We start from the raw sequence: 21,230 nt of genomic DNA on the forward strand, positions 1-21,230 counted from the left end.
TACCTAAGCCAGTACTATTAATATCATTACTGTTATTATAAAGTACGAGTATATACAGTTTCTACTATCAAGTCTTTTATTAATGCAAGTATTACTAATGTTTTTTATATTATAGTTCCTATCACATTTGTTAAATATGCTGGGATCAGCACTGTTTGTGCTATTCCTCTTTTATGTAAATCTCAAAACATCTTTATTTTTACTAATATCAATACCAATTACACAGCCATGTAATCAACAAAGGATCTTAATATAACCATTACTGCAGAACATAAACTATCTTAGTGATTTTTTGTTTTATTACTAGGTAAACTTACCCTGAACTGTTTGACTGCTCTGCATACAAGATGATGTAGCAGGTAGTGCACTGAAGTGAGAGAAGAACCAGCTGACAGGTGAGCTGATTTAGATGGGCATCAGAGCGGAGAGTGGCAAGTGGTCGCAACAACACACACGTCCTTTCATCCAACAAAAGGTCTGCCCACCCTTGTCTCCCTTCCTCTATTATAACATCCCTGAAAGGTTATTAAGTACACAATCCTTGAGTTATGAAACAGAAAATGCTTTAAAAGTTTCAAAGAAACAATTTAAGAGAAAGAACATCAAGTATCTGTAAGTAAGATCACCAGGACTATGTGATGAAACAATGTTTGACAGCAATATACAGAATGGAATAGGGATGGAAATGCTGCTGCCTCACCTTGGATTCCTCTCAATCAAATTGATATTAAAAATAGAGGTAAGGATGTAGTGAAGCTCATTTTTGGCAGTGACAGAAGTGCTGGCCACAATCATCAATGAGTCCCTCTGTCCACAACCCCTGTTGTTCCTTATCTCTCCCGAGCTTTCATTCCTACTGATATTGATACTGACTTTGCCTTCCTGCTGGTCTCTATCTTCATTCCTTGAGACTGGTTCTTTGTCACCTACAACAAAAATTATTCATAAAGAATAAAGTTTTAAAAAGCTAGTGGTTAAAACAATAGATTATAACAATGAGATGAACTGACCAACACTTGGGCTTGGTGTGATAAAAGATACCACGTGTATGTTCTGGCGGGTGCAATGATCAACACAAATGGAGGAGCCACTGCTGCCCTCCCATTCTACCACCAGGTTAAACTGAGAGCATGGCAGCTGGTGCAGAGCCTCCCCTTCTTCCCACACCACCACACTCTGCTGCTCAAGTCTGAAATGTGATGCAAATGTAATGGTTGCTTATGTGTTTCTATATGTATATGGAAGGCTGTGTGTGTGTGTTTCACCTATGGTCGTCTGCTGGTCACCCAGCCAGCCATTACCCTATGGAAAGAGCTCAGAGCTCATAGTGACCGATCTCTGGGTAGGACTGAGACCACTCATACACCTGGACAGCGAGGTCACAAGCCATCGGGTTACATCCCGTACCTACTTGCTGCTAGGTGAACAGAGGCTACACATTAAGAAGCTCACCCATTTGCCTCACTGCGCCTGGGATTCTAACCTGGGCCTTCTTGGTTGTGAGCCAAGCATGCTAACCACTACACTAGGCAGTGTGTGTGTGTGTGTGTGTGTTTCACCTACAGTCATCTGCTGGTCATCCAGTGAACTGTTCCCCTACAGAAAGAGCTTGTACTGACCAATCTTTGAGTAGGACTAAGACTACTTGCTCACCACACAGCGGGACAACGAGGTCAAAACCCCTCAGGTTATATCCCATACCTATTTGCTGCTAGTTGAACAGGAGCTACACATAAGAGGCTTGCTCATTGGCCTCGCTGTGCCCGGAACTTGAACCCAAGCCTTCCCAATTGTGAGCTGAGTGCTAACCATTACACTATGTGGTATGTGTGTGTGTGTGTGTGTTAAGAAAGAGAAAGTGCACTTACAGGTGGAGGACACGATCATACTCAGGCAGACGAGAGAGAAGAGCAACATTATCTGATCCGAACTCCTCCTCAAGCTGGTGGTGCACCCACTGTACCTCACGTTTCACTACAACCAACACCTGAAATATAGATTTGGAGGAGGATTCTAACAAAATCTAAATGTAAAAAAATTAAGGCAGACCAAGGTAAAAATATCTTGGAGAGAGAGAGAGAGAGAGAGAGAGAGAGAGAGAGAGAGAGAGAGCAGTTGAATGGAGACCTTAGAGAAATGGGGATGATATGAGAGTAGTGGAAAGAAACAATGTAGATATGGAAGACAGAGGAAACAAATTTATTTTCCCAGTAAGATGGTGCAAGCACATGCATATCTTGTTCATAGACCAAAAAGAAACCCTACAGTTTTGCAGATATTGTATACTATAGCATTGCTAATGGAGTGATGGAGAGGAAAATGAAGGGAAAGATCTTCAGCATGAAGATAAACATTTAAGCCTCATTAAGAAGTACCAATAATGGAGATCTTAACTAAGAGGCAAAGCTGTATAAGCTGTACAAAAGCTGTACACAAAGCTGTACAAAGTGCAACTTCATTTTAAGGAGTTAACGTTCACACGTGCAATATTCAAGCTAAACAAATTCCCATCACCAGAACCTGAAAAAAAAAACCATGATGCATTTATAAAAGGGCCTTCGAGAAAGAAAGAAGGCTGTAAAGGAGACTAGTGAGTAGTCCCTTGCGTACAAGAACGTGTCTCTAAACGGTTCGAAGGAGGATTAGGGGATATTACCATCTGTACTATTACAGCTACTGTGAGAGCTCCATGAGCTGCTTCACGTCTCCGAAGCATCTCTTGGCGCTGTGCGAGATCCTTGTTTTGGGAAACTGATACCAACATGCGTTGATGCCAAGCTCAAGTTACAGAATGGAATTTACCTGACAGGGAGGCGGACTTATAAGCACCTATTAGTACACAGGCCTGGGACTTATCTAGGTACTTAAAGTAGCTGGAACTTTAAGTGGAATATCCGCCTGAAGAATAGTAGGCGCCTTATCCCAGATAACTGACGAACTGCGAGTGCGACTGATAACTGGCCCCTGAGTTTGACCGCTCCTCGAGCGCAACTGCCTACGCGGCTGTGCTGCATTCAAAGCGGGCTCAAAAAGGCTTGGTTCTGGGAGTTCGGAACTGTTCGGTCCCGGATCCTTGTTGGTTCACCCACATTGAGGTGGGGTTGTTAAATTCACAACAATGCCCATCACCACTAAATCATTGTCCTGTCACAAATTTATTTCCGATACTGTGTATATAAACAGATTTATATTCATTGCCAGCGGCGACTCGTGAAAAAAAAAAATATATATATATATGGGGGGGCTGCATAATAATTTCAAATTACAATACCAATGAGGCCGTACTGTAGGCAGTTTTATTTGAATCACAAACGTTACGTTTTCTACTTCATAGGTTCATAATTTAAAATTTATGCATTGCCAAAGCTATGAGGAACATAAATCAAGTTATTAAGTAGAATATGTAGTATTGAAGTAACCAGGACACTGAAACTAAGTTTCGATTATCACGTAGGATGCTAAAACTGGCTATTATTCACGAATCACGGACGTAATGAATTTCCTTTCTGACCGTTTTATTGCTGATGTAGTAGACAGTCATTGTTCTCCTAAATCTATTAACAGTGGGGTTCCTCAGGGTTCTGTCCTGTCACCCACTCTCTTCATATTATTCATCAATGATCTTTTAAACCAAACCTTGTCCCACACACTCCTACGCTGATGATACCACTCTGCACTTTTATACGTCTTTTCATAGACGTCCAACCCTTTAGGAACTAAACAGTTCACGCAGGGAAGCCACAAAACGTCTGACTTCTGATCTCTAATATTTCTGATTGGGACAAAGCAAACTTAGTTCAGTATTGTTCAATCCCTCAAAAACTCAGTTCCTCCATCTATCAACTCTACACAACCTTCCAGACAACTATGCCCTCTTCTTCAATGACACTCAACTATCTCCCTCTTCTACACTGAACATTCTCGGTCTGTCCTTTACTTATAATTTAAACTGAAAACTTCACATCTCATCTCTAGCTAAAACAGCTTCTATGAAGTTAGGTGTTCTGAGACGTCTCCGCCAGTTTTTCTCACCCTTCCAGCTGCTAACTATGTACAAGGGCCTTATCCGTCCATGTAAGAAGTATGTTTTACATACTTTTTTTTTTTTTTTTTTTTTATGTAAGAGGGACACTGGCCAAGGGCAACAAAATCTTAAAAAAAAAAAAAAAAAGCCCACTAAGATGCCGGTCCCCGAATAAGGTCCAAAGCGGTAGTCAAAACCTGTCTTGATACTTCCCGCTTGAAGGAATTCAAGTTATAGGAAGGTGGAAATACAGAAGCAGGCAGGGAATTCCAGAGTTTACCATAGAAAGGCATGAATGATTGAGAAAACTGGTTAATTCTTGCATTAGAGAGGTGGACAGAATAGGGGTGAGAGAAAGAAGAAAGTCTTGTGCAGCGAGGTCTTGTGCAGGAGAGAGCCCTCTCTCCAAGTACCAGCGACATCTGGAAAGTCTCATCCTCATCGCGACGGCGGAAAAGATATCGCTCCCGCAGCTCCACCAGACTGGGACACTCCACTAGAAAGTGTCGCACTAGAAGGGGAACTAAGCAGTTATCACATAATGATTGTGTTTCCCGGGACATGAGATAACCATGAGTGAGACGGGAGTCTCTAAAAATAGTAGAATTTGAAACCGGTAAAGTAAAAAAAAATATTTTTAGGGCAAGAATAATGGCAGATAACTCTGCCGTAAAAACAGAGGCAACTCTCGGAAGGTTACCGCCTCGACAGAAGGAAGGGAATATAACACTACGTATATCACACTCCTGCATCAGACCATCAGTGTAGACAGGGACGGAGGCAGAGTGTGTCGAAGAGTGTTTCAAAAATAAAGCACGAGACTCATACTGTGATAAAAAGTATTTATTATTAACAACAGGGGGCAGATCGATACCCGCGACATCTGCCCATGACATCTGGAGATGGAGGGTATATCAAACTCGCTCATGGCAGATCTGACCCGATTTCCAAAAGTCTTAGGAAAAACTAGAGCGAACATCATATAAGAGAGAACGTGCATCATGAGAAACTGTTGTACAAGTGACAGAGTCAGGAAGGCAGTGGATTCGATGTCAACACCTCATTACTAGACTGACGGCGTAAGTCCAATGGCAGGACACCGGCATCCATCAGTAAGCTAGGAATTGGGGATGAGCGGAACGCACCAGTTGCCAGGGGAATTTCACCGTGGTGCTGTTATCACGCAGTTATCATACCTGTGTCGCGGCGCGTAAAACTGCAGATATTCATGACAGGACGCCTCATTCCATAACACACACACAAAAAAAAAAAAAAATAAATAAATAAATAATATATATATATATATATATATATATATATATATATATATATATATATATATATATATATATATATATATATATATATATATATATATATATATATATATATATATATATATATATATATATATATATATATATATATATATATATATATATATATATATATCGCTATGTTGCATGTACAAAAAAAAAACGGAAAAAAATGCAGAAAAACATAACAAACACAGACCCCAGTTCACACTGCACTGATGACGTTGCTCCAGCTATAATGTACAACAAAACTGAATAATATGAACCAGGTCTCAGACCCGAGGTCTCATTATTTGAAGCGAAGTCGAAAATAAAAGCACTGGAAAACAAATGGCTTAGGCGTGAAGAGAAACCCATCAGAGAGAGAGAGAGAGAGAGAGAGAGAGAGAGAGAGAGAGAGAGAGAGAGACGAGGCAAAGTAAGAGGAGGATTCGCCTCACCTTAAATTCTGTGTCTCCTGGGTCTTCACGCTGCCTTGCCTGCTCCATCTCCCGTCGAAGGGTAGTGACCTTGGGATGCACCACCCCTTCTCCACCTCGTTCCTGCACTGCTGCTAGACGTGCCACCACGTCTGTGTAACACCCTGAAAAATATTTAGCGTTAGAGGGACACACACACACACACACACACACACACACACACACACACACACACACACACACATACACACACACAAAAAAAAAACTTTCTTAAAAAAATATGCATTACAAATATGACATCGCTTGCACTCTACTTTTCCGTAAGCAATACAAGGAGAAAGGGGCACGGGGAGGCCATTTATTGGGTGCAGGTATAGGTCATATTGTATTTTAGAGGTTGAATTTGTGGATAATAACAAGAAACGTTATCAATGGTCAGTTATCAAGGAAAAGATTATCTTTGTGATGACGTGTCTGCTATGGCCATCACAAAGGCTCCACGCTCTGATAATTATTTTATCAGTCATAAGAAATAAGGGAAGCTGCAAGAAGCCACATGGCTTACACGTTGCAGTCCCTGTATGAAATATACCTACCTATTTCCACTATTCACAACGGCTCCATTACTTATTACACAATAACCAAGATTAGATTATTAACCCTAAAGAAGGAAGAGTTTGAAGATAAGAGGAATGAGCTCCTAATCAAGGACCTTAGAATGAAGGACAGGGAAAGAGCGTGAAATTAGGAGAAGGGATCTTCGATTTAAGAGAAAAAGTTCGAAAGAAGGATCTTGGAATTTCAGAGTATTGATGTCAAGAGAAAGGAGCTTGGAGTTGGTTAAAAGTGTGACATAACCACCCACAGAATGCAGTCTTACATATGTAGAGATAATTATGCTTAAATCAAGTACAATTATTCCTAAGTTGGAGACACCTTTCCTTTTCACGGTGCGTTTCTCTCTGAAATTAAAAGCGCTTATTTATTTATTTATTTTTTGTCTTTTTTTTTTTTTTCAAGTCTGCAGAAAGCTTAGCAGAATCGTACTTGGATGTTACTATATGTATCCTGTACGACTATATGATGCCTTCCTGAAAATGATAGATGGCGTCTGGAAAATTAACTTTTCTCTTACTTCAGGTTGAGATATTAAAGCGACACGATACCACCTTGGGGGCATATAACGATATGTTCTGTAACACTGAGGAATTGAAATAAAGAGTTCAGTCATGAGAAGGAATGGTTACCGAGTGAATCCCTGACAGAACATTCTTCCAGGTACACATTTTACCAATCCAGTCATAATGACCATAAAGGTGTGAGTGAGTCTAATCGACTTAGACTAACCCACCATTACGTGCTAAGATGGAAACCTCAGTATCTGAGAATGTTACGCAGAATGGCGTGTGGTTCTAATATCAACATTGCCATCATGACATCCAGCACCATTAACCCTATGCTGGGGTTGGCCGCCAGTGTTATATAACCGTTACGGAGACCAGGGCCAAAGTGCATCCGTCAATTAAAGATGAGCCAGATCTGTTATGACAAACACACTTATTAATGAGCATGAAGTGTGTGTGTGTGTGTGTGTGTGTGTGTGTGTGTGTGTGTGTGTGTGTGTGTGTGTGTGTGTGTGTGTGTGTGTGTGTGTGTGTGTGTGTGTGTAAATGTCCCCATTAATGAGAGTTTATCTTATCCTGATATATCTGATGACATAGAGACACCATAGAGACACCAATACTGAGTTACTGTTTTTTTTATGTGCTAATAACAGTCTACTTGTTAACAATTTGAAGGCATCATGCAAACGCTATGTTGGTGACAAAACTTACAAAAAAGGAGGCACGTGGTTATCAGTAATTGATACATGTGTAGCCTCTTATGATATGATAAAGCTTATTACGGAATTCCAGATGTTACAGCGGTGGGGTCTTCCATCGGATCACGCCCGATTTCTCTCACTGTGTATGTACAGGTGTGGACCTCGATCAAATGTATGAGAAGGCAAAGACGCTAGGATGCCACGCTGTAACGCATGACCATGGTATCGGACGCAAGTTATCAAAGAGACCTGTACGCTTTTCCAATGTTGATGGACAACTTTTTGTGAACTCTATTGCTGATGTGAATATTTATGTGAACAATGATACTGATAGTCTAGTTAACACGTTATCCAATTAGTTAAACAAGTGTGCTGTTAGAAGTGAAATTTGTTATTAGATAGCAGAAGTAAATGGGAAAGGTTGCTGCAGGATAGAGATGATGCTAGGGTTTGGCAAGCCATTGATTAGAAGGGAAATTTTGAGAAGGTGAAACATGTTAAAGAGGAGTCACCCAGTGATGAAGATTTCAAAATATAATTTGACAGTGTTAAATCCACCACGTGATCAACAGCAATTGGAGGAGATTACCACAGATGTCAGTTTCCCGGTTTTGCACAATTCCATTTCATAGGCGAAAATCTATGATCAAGTTAGAAACATGAAGCCAGATAAAGCCTGTGGACCCGATGGGATCTCTCCTGGTGTATTTTCCATGTTGCCTATACAACTATTTCTGACAATTGTAATCCTTTTCAACAGAACTTTTATGTGCGGTGAATACCCCTTATCATCGACCACAGCAAAAATATTTACCATCCTTAAGAAAGGTAAAAGGTTAAACCCAGACAACTTTAGAGGTATAAGTATGACATACTCCATTGCAAAGTTATATGACATGGTGTATCAGTCGCATCAATTATAACAATTATTATTGTATATATTCATTACTCATATATATTCCGTTGTCCAGTATTCCACGTGTTCTGTCCTCACGTGGCCAGTCTGACCTATTTCTAACCTTTTCTCCTTCCTCTTTCCCTCTCAAGCTGTCACCTTCCCGGTTATCTTTCCAAGAAAGTGGACGGTACACTGATCCCAGAAAATTTTAAAGGTCTGGATTTTTAAAGGCCTCGAATACCTACCCGACCTTTCCGAAATCGCCAGCTATTAAACCCTCTCACCAAAGCCCTCACCTAGGCACAACACGCCAGAAATCACGTCAATACCAGGTCAGTATTGGTGTAGAAAACACAATTATTCTATATAATAACAAAATATATTAATAATAATGTTGACTTACAAATAAATTGAGGTAATACACATTAAAGGAAATTAGGGAACAAATTTCTACCCTAGACCCACATTAAAGGAAATTAGGGAACAAATTTCTACCCTAGACCCACATTAAAGGAAATTAGGGAACAAATTTCTACCCTAGACCCACATTAAAGGAAATTAGGGAACAAATTTCTACCCTAGACCAACACAGAATAATTCCCACACTCAATTACAATACGTTTCCCTTTACTTCTGGCTCTTATATCACCTCCCCTGTTGCTTAAAGGTTATACACATCAATACATGACATTCCCGTCACTTCACAAAGCACTAAAACCCTTTCACTCCTTCACAGGCCGCTGAAATATTTTCCCCAGCAGCAGGAATTTCCCTAGTCACCAAATAATTATTTCCGTATTTCACCTCCTTAAACTTCACAAGACATCACAACCATCACCATAGTTCACCTATAGCGCCATAACACCATCCCCAAAAGACACCAATAACGCCACAACACCACCACGACTCCAATCACAAAATGGCTGCCTCTCATTCCCGACGTTACCTCTCAGTGTTAGTCACCGACACAACTCACCAACCAAATATCAGTGAACAAGAGCTCTTGGTACCACAAAAGACTCATCAACCTGATCCTGGATATCAGGGTTACACCACCACATCGCCAATACTCCACACACCCACTCAATCACCATAACACCACCCAAATTTATCTGAAATTCTGCTGACTCAGATATGAAAGCCAGACATGTATCACCTCTCACCTCAGTACATTCCACCTTTAAATACACCTTTTCCCTTACATATACATACATATACAGAACTTAAATTATGAAGAGAATAATACTACATGATATAAAATGAGTAAATAAGCCTTACACTAACTTATAATTAAGAATAAAGATACCTTTAGAAGGGAAATGGAACAAGGGGGGGCACTAAGAAAACGTGTTCCTTTTCAGGGTAAACTTGGCCAATAACATGACAAAGGGAATATAACACCTTCCTGTCAGTCCTTAGAGAAAACATCTGCATCGCATTCCTTGTCTTCCTTGCAGGGCATTGGTCAGAATAATGACTTCTGTCATTGGTTCCTTTACTCCATATTGAGGCACCTACCTGTCTGGCCATACCTTCATCTCAGATTCTCAAACCTGATCCACTTTCTTTCACAAAAATAGAGTCTGTATGCGTAGCTAGAGTCAATCTTCAGAGTCTCCAGAGAGAGTCAGATCAGATCAGAGACCGTTCAGAGAGAGAGTCAAGCATCGTCACGTCCGTTGTAGTCTGTCTCGATATCACGAGTGTACATCTCTGTCCAACAACAATAGCTTTAATAGTAATAATAAACACTACACTCGTGAAATAGAGCTCATACCACACACTACATAACCACACTAAAAAAAAAATATATAGAAAGTAACTATCCTCTTATTCAAAGTAATCTAGAAACCCTGCATGGAAAAAAAAAAAAAAAAAAAAAAATATATATATATATATATATATATATATATATATATATATATATATATATATATATATATATATATATATATATATATATATATATATATATATATATATATATATATGAAAATTAACATTTATTTCATTGTGATTTAATTGATATTAATATGCTTTAAGATGTTTGTAACGTTTTCTTTGGGTCTTTATCATATACTATAAGTACAACTGTCGGACTACAGTTGTTACTTATTAATTAATTGATTTTTATCTTTTAGTTGTATTGAAATGATTAACATAACATTGTAATTTTGATGCTGTGGTCAATAAACAACTATCCATCTATCTATCTTTGTGTGTGTGTGTGTGTGTGTGTGTGTGTGTGCGTGTGTGTGTGTGTGTGTGTGTGTGTGTGTGTGTGTGTGTGCGCGTGCGTGCGTGCGTGCGTGCGTGCGTGCGTGCGCGTGTGTGCGCGAGTGATTGGGTGTGTGCACACACTTCATTAGATGTAGTTATGGAAGCTCTGGGTATAAAGTAAAGATTGAGAATTAAGAAATCAAAGATGAACATGGTAGAATTTCCCCAAAAAATACAATTATATGGAAACGTACTAAATAATTAATGATTAAAAAAATTACGTAAGGTAGATAAGGAGAGAGACAAGAGACGCCTAACGCAAGGAGAAAACGAGAAGAGGACATCTAGAGGATATGTCGTAAGCATCTGATTATATGGACGTTAATCAGTGATATACGTAACAACGACTATTATGTACTATATGGGGTACTTGCAATAAAGACCCCAATTACCTCCATTTACATGTGCATCACTTATCTCGAAATGGAAGTGTTGCAACACGCATCCAAGAATACAGTCTAAAGTTGAGTTTGATTAACTGGAGATAAAAAAAAAAAAAATGTAGTGGTCTCTTAACTCACACGGCTACTTTAGTTCTTTATCAGTAGTGTTGCTGATTACCAATATTATTACTAACTTTGTTTATCATAAAGTAGGAAATCATAAAACCTGTGTAGATGGTTTTGGTGAGAAGTGTAAAAATATTTGGGTGCATCATGAATCATTTGAACTTACATATACTAATATGAATGAAACCAGGCACCTCAAATGAATACATGTTATCTCCCGAGACAGGCACATTGATAAAGTTTCATCTTTGATTATCATGCGAGTGCGGGTTCTTCTGGCTCCATCACGGACAGTGACAAGTTTGCCTGCAGATGCTTCGAGGAAAGATCATTTGCTACCGCCTTACAAGTCGTTGACCGATATTGCAGGTGTCTGATAATTCTTCAAGGTAAGAAGAGTGCCAAATAAAACAAAGAACACAAGAGAATAAGGAAAGCTGCCTATACGTAGGCAGTCACTTTATCAAACATGCCTACCTACATCACTTATCATTTCTTTATACACATTTATTTACAGTCTACACGGAAAGTTAGTTCGCCGGACGGCGGGCAAACTGGTTAATCGCATTTTTCAATTCATGGCTAACAGTGAGTTAACTTGTAATGCGTAATAACCGTTCGCTGATCAGTTGCCAACAGTGATGCCTTGGCAGTGCTGTGTGGCAGGACAACTGCGTTCAGCTGCATCGTGAGGCCTGCAAGGCGGGTTTTTGATTAGTGTGTTTTGTGCCTCGCCATTTCTTTTTGCTTTAGTGCGCGGCATTTGGTGTATGCGTAGCCCATTGTAATGGCCAGAGGGCTGTTGCTAAGGAGAACATAACAGCTGTGGTTGTCTTGTACACAGGCATTCCAGTCAAGCAAATATCGGCTCAGACAGGCGTGATCGCGTGTGCTTGTCAGGTGGCGAAGCGATTTGTTGAGGAGGGAGCGTAGTAGTCCTGTAGGCACCCTGTCTCCGGCATGCCAGGCCTAATTACTAAATATCCACAAGAACTCAAAATGTAATCACAAGGACCTAGAAACTGCAAGGCAAGGCAGTGTAATTGTAGGAACCCTTGCTCATATCATACTTCAGGTGTAATTAAAACTCCCGCGCCTAGCTGGACTTTCGTCTTTGACACTGAACAGTTAACATGGGTTACTTGTTTCTGTAATATTATCTTCTTATAAATATAAATGGTATACAAATACAATGGTATAATAGAATATATACACTACAATTAATGCATATATCTATCAAAATTACTATGTATTACAAGATGGCTCCTGTATAAAGGAAATTGTGCAAATTCAGCAAATTCCAAAAGAGATGGGTGGGTCACTTACCAAGTCCTTATGAGGAGACTCCTGGAGCTTCTAGGCACCTCCTAGAGGCACCAACCTTACACGTGCTGTATTGATGGGCTGACAATAGGTAATGGTTGGTGCAGTGTGATCATAAGTGGTGCTGTCATGACTGAACGAAGAACTACGTTCTCCATTTCGAAACAGGGAAAAATTATTAATTTGTTATAAATAATGGAGGTGAACGTGTCCGAGGATTGCATCCGGATCTGACAGGCCGGAAGGACAAGCCTTAACAGCCTCTGGTCCAAAAGGCACCTCGTGGCTCGTGCCACGCCATTATAGGGCAATAGATTTTTGCCCATTTTTCCTTGCTTTAGATGCCATGATTACCTTGCCATCTCATTCATCTACTATAATTTACCTTTATCCTTATGTGTATATCAACTAAATCATTAATTAGCAGATTATTATAATATCTGTAACACTTTCTTACCATGGATAGTACATATCTTGGTAGGATAATATTTCGTCCTAGACATGCACCGTACTTATTACGTCGTCATGCTACACTTCTGAATTGACAAGAACGTTCTGACAAAAGCAGAAGCTGATATGAGATCGAAAAATTTTATCTCGAACTTTTTACGCTATGCTTAAAGATTATCGCGGGAAATGAAACGTGATATTTCCAACCTGTTGCCAATGAAAGTGGCGCGCATGATAAGTAAACTGATGTTTCATAGAGCGGAAAAAGTGTCCAGTTCAAATGAAATAGAGGCCTCAGTATGAAAATGTAGCAACATCACCAACTGTCACATCTCTACATGCCACTCATCACTCAGTCGACTCTTGATATCGTTAAGGAACATTCACATTTGCTCCGCTCAAGGATTTTGTGTCAAATTTATTCGCACATTTCATGTCGATGTAATGTTTTAACTGTTAATGGCACGTAAGCCTTAAATGTCCTAAACCAATTTAGATCTTATTGACTTCCTCAAGAAAGGTGGTCTTAGGTCTTAGGTCTAAGTATATTTCTGCCACAAAGAACTGCACCGTGTGCGGCGCTGGTTGAAAAGATGACGTGAAAATAATAACAAATCCATCCCAGTGAAAGAAATTGCTCTGGACGAAGGTGTATTTTGTCAAAAAGAACTTTACTTTTAATATGGCGCCAGCTGAATACTTCATCATTTTTCATAGTAGGAGGAATAAAGCAAAAAAGATTCGTGTGTATGACACGTAACGTAACAAAACCATCAGCGCTACTGACAGCGCGCCACTTTCACTGGACAAGTCGTAACTCTGTCGGTAAAACTCGTTACTTTAAGAATCCTATAACGAGTGGAACGTGAAAGGACTGACTGTGCCGTCTCTCCAAGACGTGCTCTTTGGCGTAACACGCTGTTTGTATTACCACGTGAAGATCTGTTGGGTGGCTTGTAAATATAACTATATAAAACTAAACAAGGGATTTTCTGTAATTCTTGGATATACATATATAATCTAACAACCTCAACCCGCTCAGAAGTACATAACCAAATATAACAATGAAATGATAATAATAATAATAATAATAATAATAATAATAATAATAATAATAATAGTAATGATGATAATAATAATAATAATAATAATAATAATAATAATAATAATAATAATAATAATAATAATAAAACCATAAATAGTTTAACATAAATGGTTGGCAGATTGGGATATACTATATCTAAATTCTGTAAATAAACTGGCTAAGAATGCTGTCTAACCCTTTCATATTTCTTCTCTCTCTGGTCTTTATTGTATATATACTATGTGGATTCCTACTCCTAATGCTAAGTACTTTACATTTGCAAACGTTAAATTGGATTTAGTATCAGCAAGTTGTTAAACGGTATTATGTGCCGATTATGATTAAAGGGATGAATGACAATATCTGCTCAACAAGCCACTTATGAAGGCAGAGTCTTGACAGACATGATATAGGACGGCAGGTGTAGTGCAAACTAACATCGTTTTCCTGTCACTTCCTCAGATGGAGCTGGAGCAGAATACCACTCTAAGGATGGAGCTGGAAACCTCTGTGTTTGAGAACGTTACTGTCATTGAGGTGGCACAATGGCGTGTGGTTCTGGACATGGTTAGCACCATCATCATGACCTTCAACACCATCACCCTTATGCTGGGGATGGGCGCCGCTATATCCATTACGGAGGTGAGATGATGGCCGAAGTGTCTCGATTGGACAGAGTGACTAAATCAGTAATTTGTGTCGATGTCTTGCAAAGTCTTTGTTTATTGACTCAAGCACTAGGATTCCTGCTGCCTAACAATGCTGCTTACTTCAAGAGTGTGGTGTTCCTCGATAGGAAGCGCTAGCTGTAGCTAAAGTACTCTTTTCTAGCTGTGGATGCACACCAAGCGACCAATCGGGGCGCTGATCGGCATGTTGGGCCAGTTCGCAGTACTACCAGCCATCGGTTTCTGCCTCTGTGTGTTATTCAAGTTACAGCCGTATGAGGCACTAGGAGTCCTTATCATTTCCTGCAGCCCCGGCGGATCCTTCTCTAATTTCTTTACCTTTTGGGTTGACGGCGATTTGGCACTCAGGTGAGTTGCAGTAATTTGACCAATCGCTGTCCCTAGTGACTCTATGTTTTTACAGGCACGTCTCTTCTGCCTGCATCAATCTGTTTCATGAAGGGCACTTCGACAGCTCCATGAGTACAGCTATTCTCGTTACTGTTGCAGCATTATGATGACGGTGTGCTCGTCTCTGCTCGCCTTCGGAGGGATGCCCTTGAACCTTTGGCTGTACGGCAATTATTGGCAGCAAGACAACTCGTTCGTCATTCCCTTCAAAAATATCCTCATATCTCTCGTCTTCATTACTGTACCAGTCATCGTGGGCATGACAGTGAGGTACTTCCACAAGCGGGCAGCGGAAATTACCACTCGGGTAAGTACCGCCTGCTGCAGGTCAGAATTCAGGAGTTCTCAGAGAAGACCACACTCAGTCTGATCCTACATATGTGCAAACTATGAAGTATACCACATACTTACTCCAGGCGAGAGGTTTCCAGTAAGGTCTGTGACTCTCTTCAATGTAATACAAGGATTTCTATTTTAGTATACAGGATTGAAGGATTGGAGCAACCTGCCATGATCCTATGTAAACTTTTCAGAAACTTAGATTGGCCCTCTCCAAACCACACTTAACGTCCTATCTTTGACAGGTGACGAGTTTGATTGGGTGGCTGGGTGTGATCTCTAGCATCGTCATCTGGATAATATTATACTGGCGAGTGTTTGTGATAGCCACCCCACTGCTCTATTTAGCCGCCATACTTCTTCCGCCCATTGGCTTCATATTCGCTTTCCTCTTGGCCAAGTTAACCTGTCGGGTATGTACACTGTGGTACGGAATCCACACTACGGTGACGCTTCCCTTGAATACACAGATCGTCACTCCAGTAATCCACTTTTATATAGCTCAGTGCTCAATATATATTACATATTAGCTGGTAAATTCAGAAGTGGAATAATGAAATGCTGGCTTTTACTGGATATCTTTTGTCTCTTTTCTGTAGTGCATTTGCTCTCTCTCTCTCTCTCTCTCTCTCTCTCTCTCTCTCTCTCTCTCTCTCTCTCTCTCTCTCTCTCTCTCTCTCTCTCTCTCTCGGCTTTTCTGCTTCAGAAATCTGACAACCCCGACGTGGATGCACGTCTTTTCCTTTTATTGCACCATGGTTTTATTAAAACAGGACAACAAGACTGCACGCACCATCGGCATAGAGACCAGCTCCCAAAATATGCCTTTTGCAATGAGCATCATCCTTCTCTCTTTTACAGGGATTGAGGTAAATGAACTAGTATCAGCAATCACATTTCAGACACATAGCGTGGCCTGTGGCCTTCCTTGTATATATTGTCATATCTAATCTATTCTAATCTAATCTAACCTAATCTCTCTCTCTCTCTCTCTCTCTCTCTCTCTCTCTCTCTCTCACCAGCTGAAGGGTCAGCTTCTGCTATTCCCCACACTGTACGGCGTCTTCTTGACCTCTGAAGCCATGCTGGGCATCACTGTCTACCAGATGTATAAGAAATTCTGCAAGAAGTCCGAAGACTACCCGACAATGCATACAGCCCGCTTGGAGTCTGCCACATCCACCGAAAAAGAAACCTTTAAAGTGTGATGCGGATAGCGGACAAATGATAGCAGCGACTCTTTACCAGCTGAATTGTGTTCATCATAGGATTTGTAAATTGAGAGAAAATCTTTTTTACTGTAAACTGATATAACGGCTAACCGTTATATCAATGCCACGAAATATCCAGGTTTAAAAAGGAAAGAAAACAAAGAAAGAAAGAAAGAGAAAAGGCTATCTAGAGACATATGTATTTCTGGAAACAAATATTTTCTATGCATCACTTGTACTACTTCCGTATACGTACAATGGAACCTCGGTTCACGAAATGAATTCGTTCCTGATCCCAAATGCTCGTAAATCGAAATTACTTTCCCCACAGAAATCAATGTAAAATATATTAATCCGTTCATGGACCGCAGATGACTGCTTATTTAAACTTGTGTTTTGTCCACAAGTTCATGCACGAGATCATTGAAAATAATAACAATAAAAAAAAAAATATATATATAAACACAATAATAAACATTTAAATAATAGACAAAAATTTACCTTATTCAGTCTTATCGTTTGTTCGTAAGGGTGTCGCCGAAACAAGGGAAACCCCGCACGGCAAAGCACAACAACCTCTTCAGACTACAGCATGCAACAGATGTACTTTCAATTCCTCTCACTAGAAATAGAACAGAAACGAGTTTTATCATCTCAGAGTTGGGTTGCAGTTACTAGAAGAAAAGTATTCAAGAGGTATTACGGATGACATCTACTATACAGGGATGTTAAGGGAAATGCAGAAGTCAGACCATCACGGTGCAGTTCTTCCACAAGAAGCAGAAGCCACCACAAACAAAGTGGAAAAAAAAAAAAAGGAAGTGGAGAGATTGTCAGAAGTGCATGACCCTGAGCAACTGGAGACATCATCACCAGAGAAAGAGTGACTGTGCAGTAGCGTGAAGTGTGGCTGGGGAATACAAGGAGCTATACATTCGTAAATATTATGTGATAAAAAAAAAAAAAAATCTGCATCGCCATTATATTTAAAGGTAGAATTAATACACAAGGATGAACGGTTGGAATTAATATTATTCACTTACCATATACGTTTAAATATATTTAAAGACAAAACAGTGCAATTTAACTGATTAAATTCCTTAACCTTCTTTATGCAAAATCTGCAAGCATCCTCATATTCAGGAGTAATAATTTTCATGTCCGAGAAGACATGTTTTATTTCAAGCATAACTTCATAAATGGCTGGACATAATGATTGTAAGTAAGGCGGTGTATAAACCATAACATGCGGCATTTGATTAAAGTTGTGAAGAGGAAAAACACCATCACTTTCCATCACAGTCCAGCCCAGTACTCCCAAGATATTATTAATGCCTGGTCTGAGCAATCACAAGTAAGAAATCTTCCCCAGCATATTCGTGATGCTCTCTCCTCTACAGGAAACCTCTGCACCCTCCTGCTGATGAATGCTCTGCTGAATTCAGATGAGGAGGATGACAGACCCATCAACGAGAGTGATCTTACTCGTGCCCTAGCTAAAGGAAAGGCAACAGCTCCAGATGACGACGAGATCACTTACTCTGTTATTCGACTCCTCCAGAAAGTCTGTGGCAATCCCCTTCTCCGCGTATATAACGACTGCTTTCGACAGAGATGTGTGCCACAAGCCTGGACCTCTAGCACCATCATACCTATACCAAAGCCTGGCACAGACAAGTATAGACCTGCCTCGCTTACATCCTGCTTTAGTAAGATGATGGAGCGCATCTTCCTTAATCGGCTTATGTTCAGTCTTGAGAATAAGTTATCTTCCAGACTTTACGGTTTCCTCCCACAACGTAGTACGCACCATTGCCTCATGGAACTGTACACCCGCCTCACACTAACAATTGTTGTTGCTTTCATCGACCTGAAAAGCGCCTTCGATATTGCCAACAAGGATGTGATTCTTGACCAGCTCGTATACTTTGGTGTTAAGGGCAATCTCCTTGGATGGGTGCGGGAGTACCTGCGTAACAGGACCTCCTGCGTCTTGCTCAAGAGTGCACGCAGTTCCGTTGAAGGATTTGAGCTTAGCACCCCACAAGGTGGTGTGCTTAGTCCTTTTCTCTTTAACGTCTTGATGCACCGCCTACTTAAATTACTCCCTGAAATGCCTGGCCTCACCATCACATGTTATGCTGATAACACTTGTATCCACGCACACACACCGGAAGTCTTGCAACAATTCCTCCACTCGTTGTATGGCCTACGTGTGGCCTCCTTATATCATCCGAAAAGAGTCGCATTTTCACTCTTCGTAACCCGAGAACCTTTCCAGTTTTCACAGTGGGGAACAATGCCATCCCTGTGTGCAAACAGTACGTTCACCTGGGTGCACCAGTGAGAATTCCTTCAGCCTCCCCTGCCTGTCAGCGAGTTCATCCCTTAGTACAGGACCTGCTGACTTTGCTGCACCAGCGCCTGACACCTCTGAGGTGGTTCCTTAATAACACGACTGGCATCTCCATATTCGTGGCCAGGACAATATACACGGCCTTTCTTCTATCAGTCGTTGATTACCTCTCCCCTACACTTGCCCAGCTACCTAAAACTACATTGGAACTTCTCGAATTCAGTAATGAGACTTATCTTAGGCTGTCCGATGTTCACGAGGATAGTTAACATGCTGATTAAACTCGACCTTTCGCCCCTTATTGAAAGAATACACACAAATGTTATATATTTCACCCTCAAGTGTCTCCACTTTCCCCATGTCTCCTCTCACTATTCACAAGTCATAAAAGCTTACCTTCAGTCTCGTCTTCGTATGCCTGGACTGCAGCCCGGAGGATGCGCTCTCCTCAAAACTGTCTCATCGCATCAACAACAACGCAGCTACAACGTCTGGACATCAGTGTTCCCGTTGCCGACCTATCCCCTTCACTTCCACCCTGGATGTTGCCATTCCTAGCAGTCCACTACATTCCCACATGCAAAGCTCACCCTTCGGTCCTGCAGAAACACCTAGCATTGGACGCCATAGCGACTGTCTCCACCACCATCGATTCTCCTCACGACATATACGTGGATGGGTTTGTGCAGGTGAACGGCACAACGGGATGTGCAGTCTTCTCTCCTGACACGGAACCACCGGAAGCGGGCTGGTTTGGGCGTCGGCTGCCGACTCACTCCAGTTACACACTCTGTGAGCTGCACGGCGTCTTGGATGCTGTGAGTCTCCTCTGTCAGAGATCCCTTAACGGGGTTGTTATAATTATGCGACTCACAGGTAGCCCTTCATGACCTTACATCTTCAAACCCTGTCCCTCGTAACCTGGTGAACAGGATCTTGACAGGCTTGGCTCTGGCTAATGACCGGTCACTAGACATAAGTTTGTCTGGATCCCCTCACATGAATCTCTATCTCATGGTGACGCCGTGGATCGCCTGGTCATAGCTGTATGTGGACTGCCTGCCCCTCACGCTGGCCCCAGCCCCTCCCTCCAGTGCCTCAAGTCCAGTATCCGACCAGCCTCTCTACTCTCGACCATCAGGACGGATGACCAGCGGGCGGCCAGCGTCACCATTCAGCACTATGATGCATTTCGTCACCATCGCTCTAAGTACCGCCGTCGGGGCCTGTGGGTCCGAAAATATAGTGTGATGTCGGCGCGGCTGAGACTCGGATACCAACCTCTATGGCAGGTTGCGGGCTTGGCAGACGAGCCTCATTGCACCTCTTGTCCCCTGTGCCACTGTCCTAACTCCAATAATCTGCAACACTACTCCCTGCATTGTCCTGCTGTGGAAGACCTGCTCCCACGCGGACAGCTTCTCCTGGACCTCGTCATGACCCGCCACCCACAGTTTAGCGGACATTAGCTCTCCATAATTTTTTGCTCGCTAACTGTCCCCTTATGTATTTATGTTCGTCCACCTTGCCTTTTGAAGTTCAAATATAACGAGTTCTATGTTGTCTTATCTAATTTCAACTTATGAAAGCCAAGCTTCACTCTATTGTTAATTAATTTATGTTTGCTGTCACCGCCTCTGATACTTATGTTTTATAACGCTGCCCCACCATGACCTGCTTGCCTTCATGATATGATTATTTGAAGAATTATCAATTTATACTGTCAGGAGTATTTGTATGGTGTATGTAGTCGCCAGCTGTGTCGCCTCACAATATCCTGTGAGGCTGGTGGCGAGAGACTAATAAAAAGCATGTGTAACACTAAGGACAGAGTAAAAATTAAGGAAATTGAATTCGTCGTAGTAGTTAATTGCAGTAGTGATGTTGTGAGGGGAACTAGCTGCGAAGAGCTTAGCTGTAGAGAGGTAGTGAGGGTTGCGCTTACGTGGTAAAGTCGATGACATGGCTCGAAGGGTAGATAAGACAGGGATTCTGCTGACTCTGTAGAGGAATAGGTCAGCCGGAGTCGCATATCTGGCCCAGCGGCCTCAGAAGGGGCTGATTGTGCCCAGTTTCCAGACAGAGAGGTGTTGCGACTCGCTCTGTTTTCTCTATAA

General features: G+C 41.2%; 2 protein-coding genes across 3 annotated transcripts in view; one reads left to right on the forward strand and one right to left on the reverse strand.

The window, feature by feature from the left end:
* The window catches only part of LOC135114682 (uncharacterized), a 62,052-nt gene that overhangs the window by 9,814 nt on the left and 31,008 nt on the right, over positions 1 to 21,230 (reverse strand). Inside the window, exons 8-13 of the mRNA XM_064030564.1 lie at positions 5,781 to 5,923; positions 1,869 to 1,987; positions 1,011 to 1,189; positions 701 to 926; positions 318 to 515; positions 1 to 3 (exon numbers count right to left, since the gene is read on the reverse strand). The exon at positions 1 to 3 is cut by the window's left edge and continues 112 nt beyond it. Of these exons, the coding sequence (XP_063886634.1) occupies positions 1 to 3; positions 318 to 515; positions 701 to 926; positions 1,011 to 1,189; positions 1,869 to 1,987; positions 5,781 to 5,923 (868 nt within the window). The remainder of the gene's footprint in view (positions 4 to 317; positions 516 to 700; positions 927 to 1,010; positions 1,190 to 1,868; positions 1,988 to 5,780; positions 5,924 to 21,230) is intronic.
* LOC135114684 (sodium-dependent organic anion transporter-like) lies at positions 11,331 to 17,831 on the forward strand. 2 transcript variants are annotated; one of them, XM_064030567.1, is made up of 7 exons: positions 11,331 to 11,660; positions 14,591 to 14,770; positions 14,960 to 15,165; positions 15,307 to 15,514; positions 15,792 to 15,959; positions 16,320 to 16,415; positions 16,569 to 17,831. In XM_064030567.1, exons 2-7 carry the CDS (start codon positions 14,591 to 14,593, stop codon positions 16,752 to 16,754), a joined length of 1,044 nt encoding a protein of 347 aa, XP_063886637.1. In that variant the 5' UTR covers positions 11,331 to 11,660; the 3' UTR covers positions 16,755 to 17,831. The 2 variants fall into 2 exon arrangements, with proteins under 2 accessions (XP_063886637.1, XP_063886638.1); XM_064030568.1 differs by lacking the exon at positions 11,331 to 11,660 and adding an exon at positions 11,881 to 11,973.

Source organism: Scylla paramamosain, chromosome 28, assembly GCF_035594125.1.
Source record: "Scylla paramamosain isolate STU-SP2022 chromosome 28, ASM3559412v1, whole genome shotgun sequence".
NCBI lineage: Eukaryota > Metazoa > Arthropoda > Malacostraca > Decapoda > Portunidae > Scylla > Scylla paramamosain.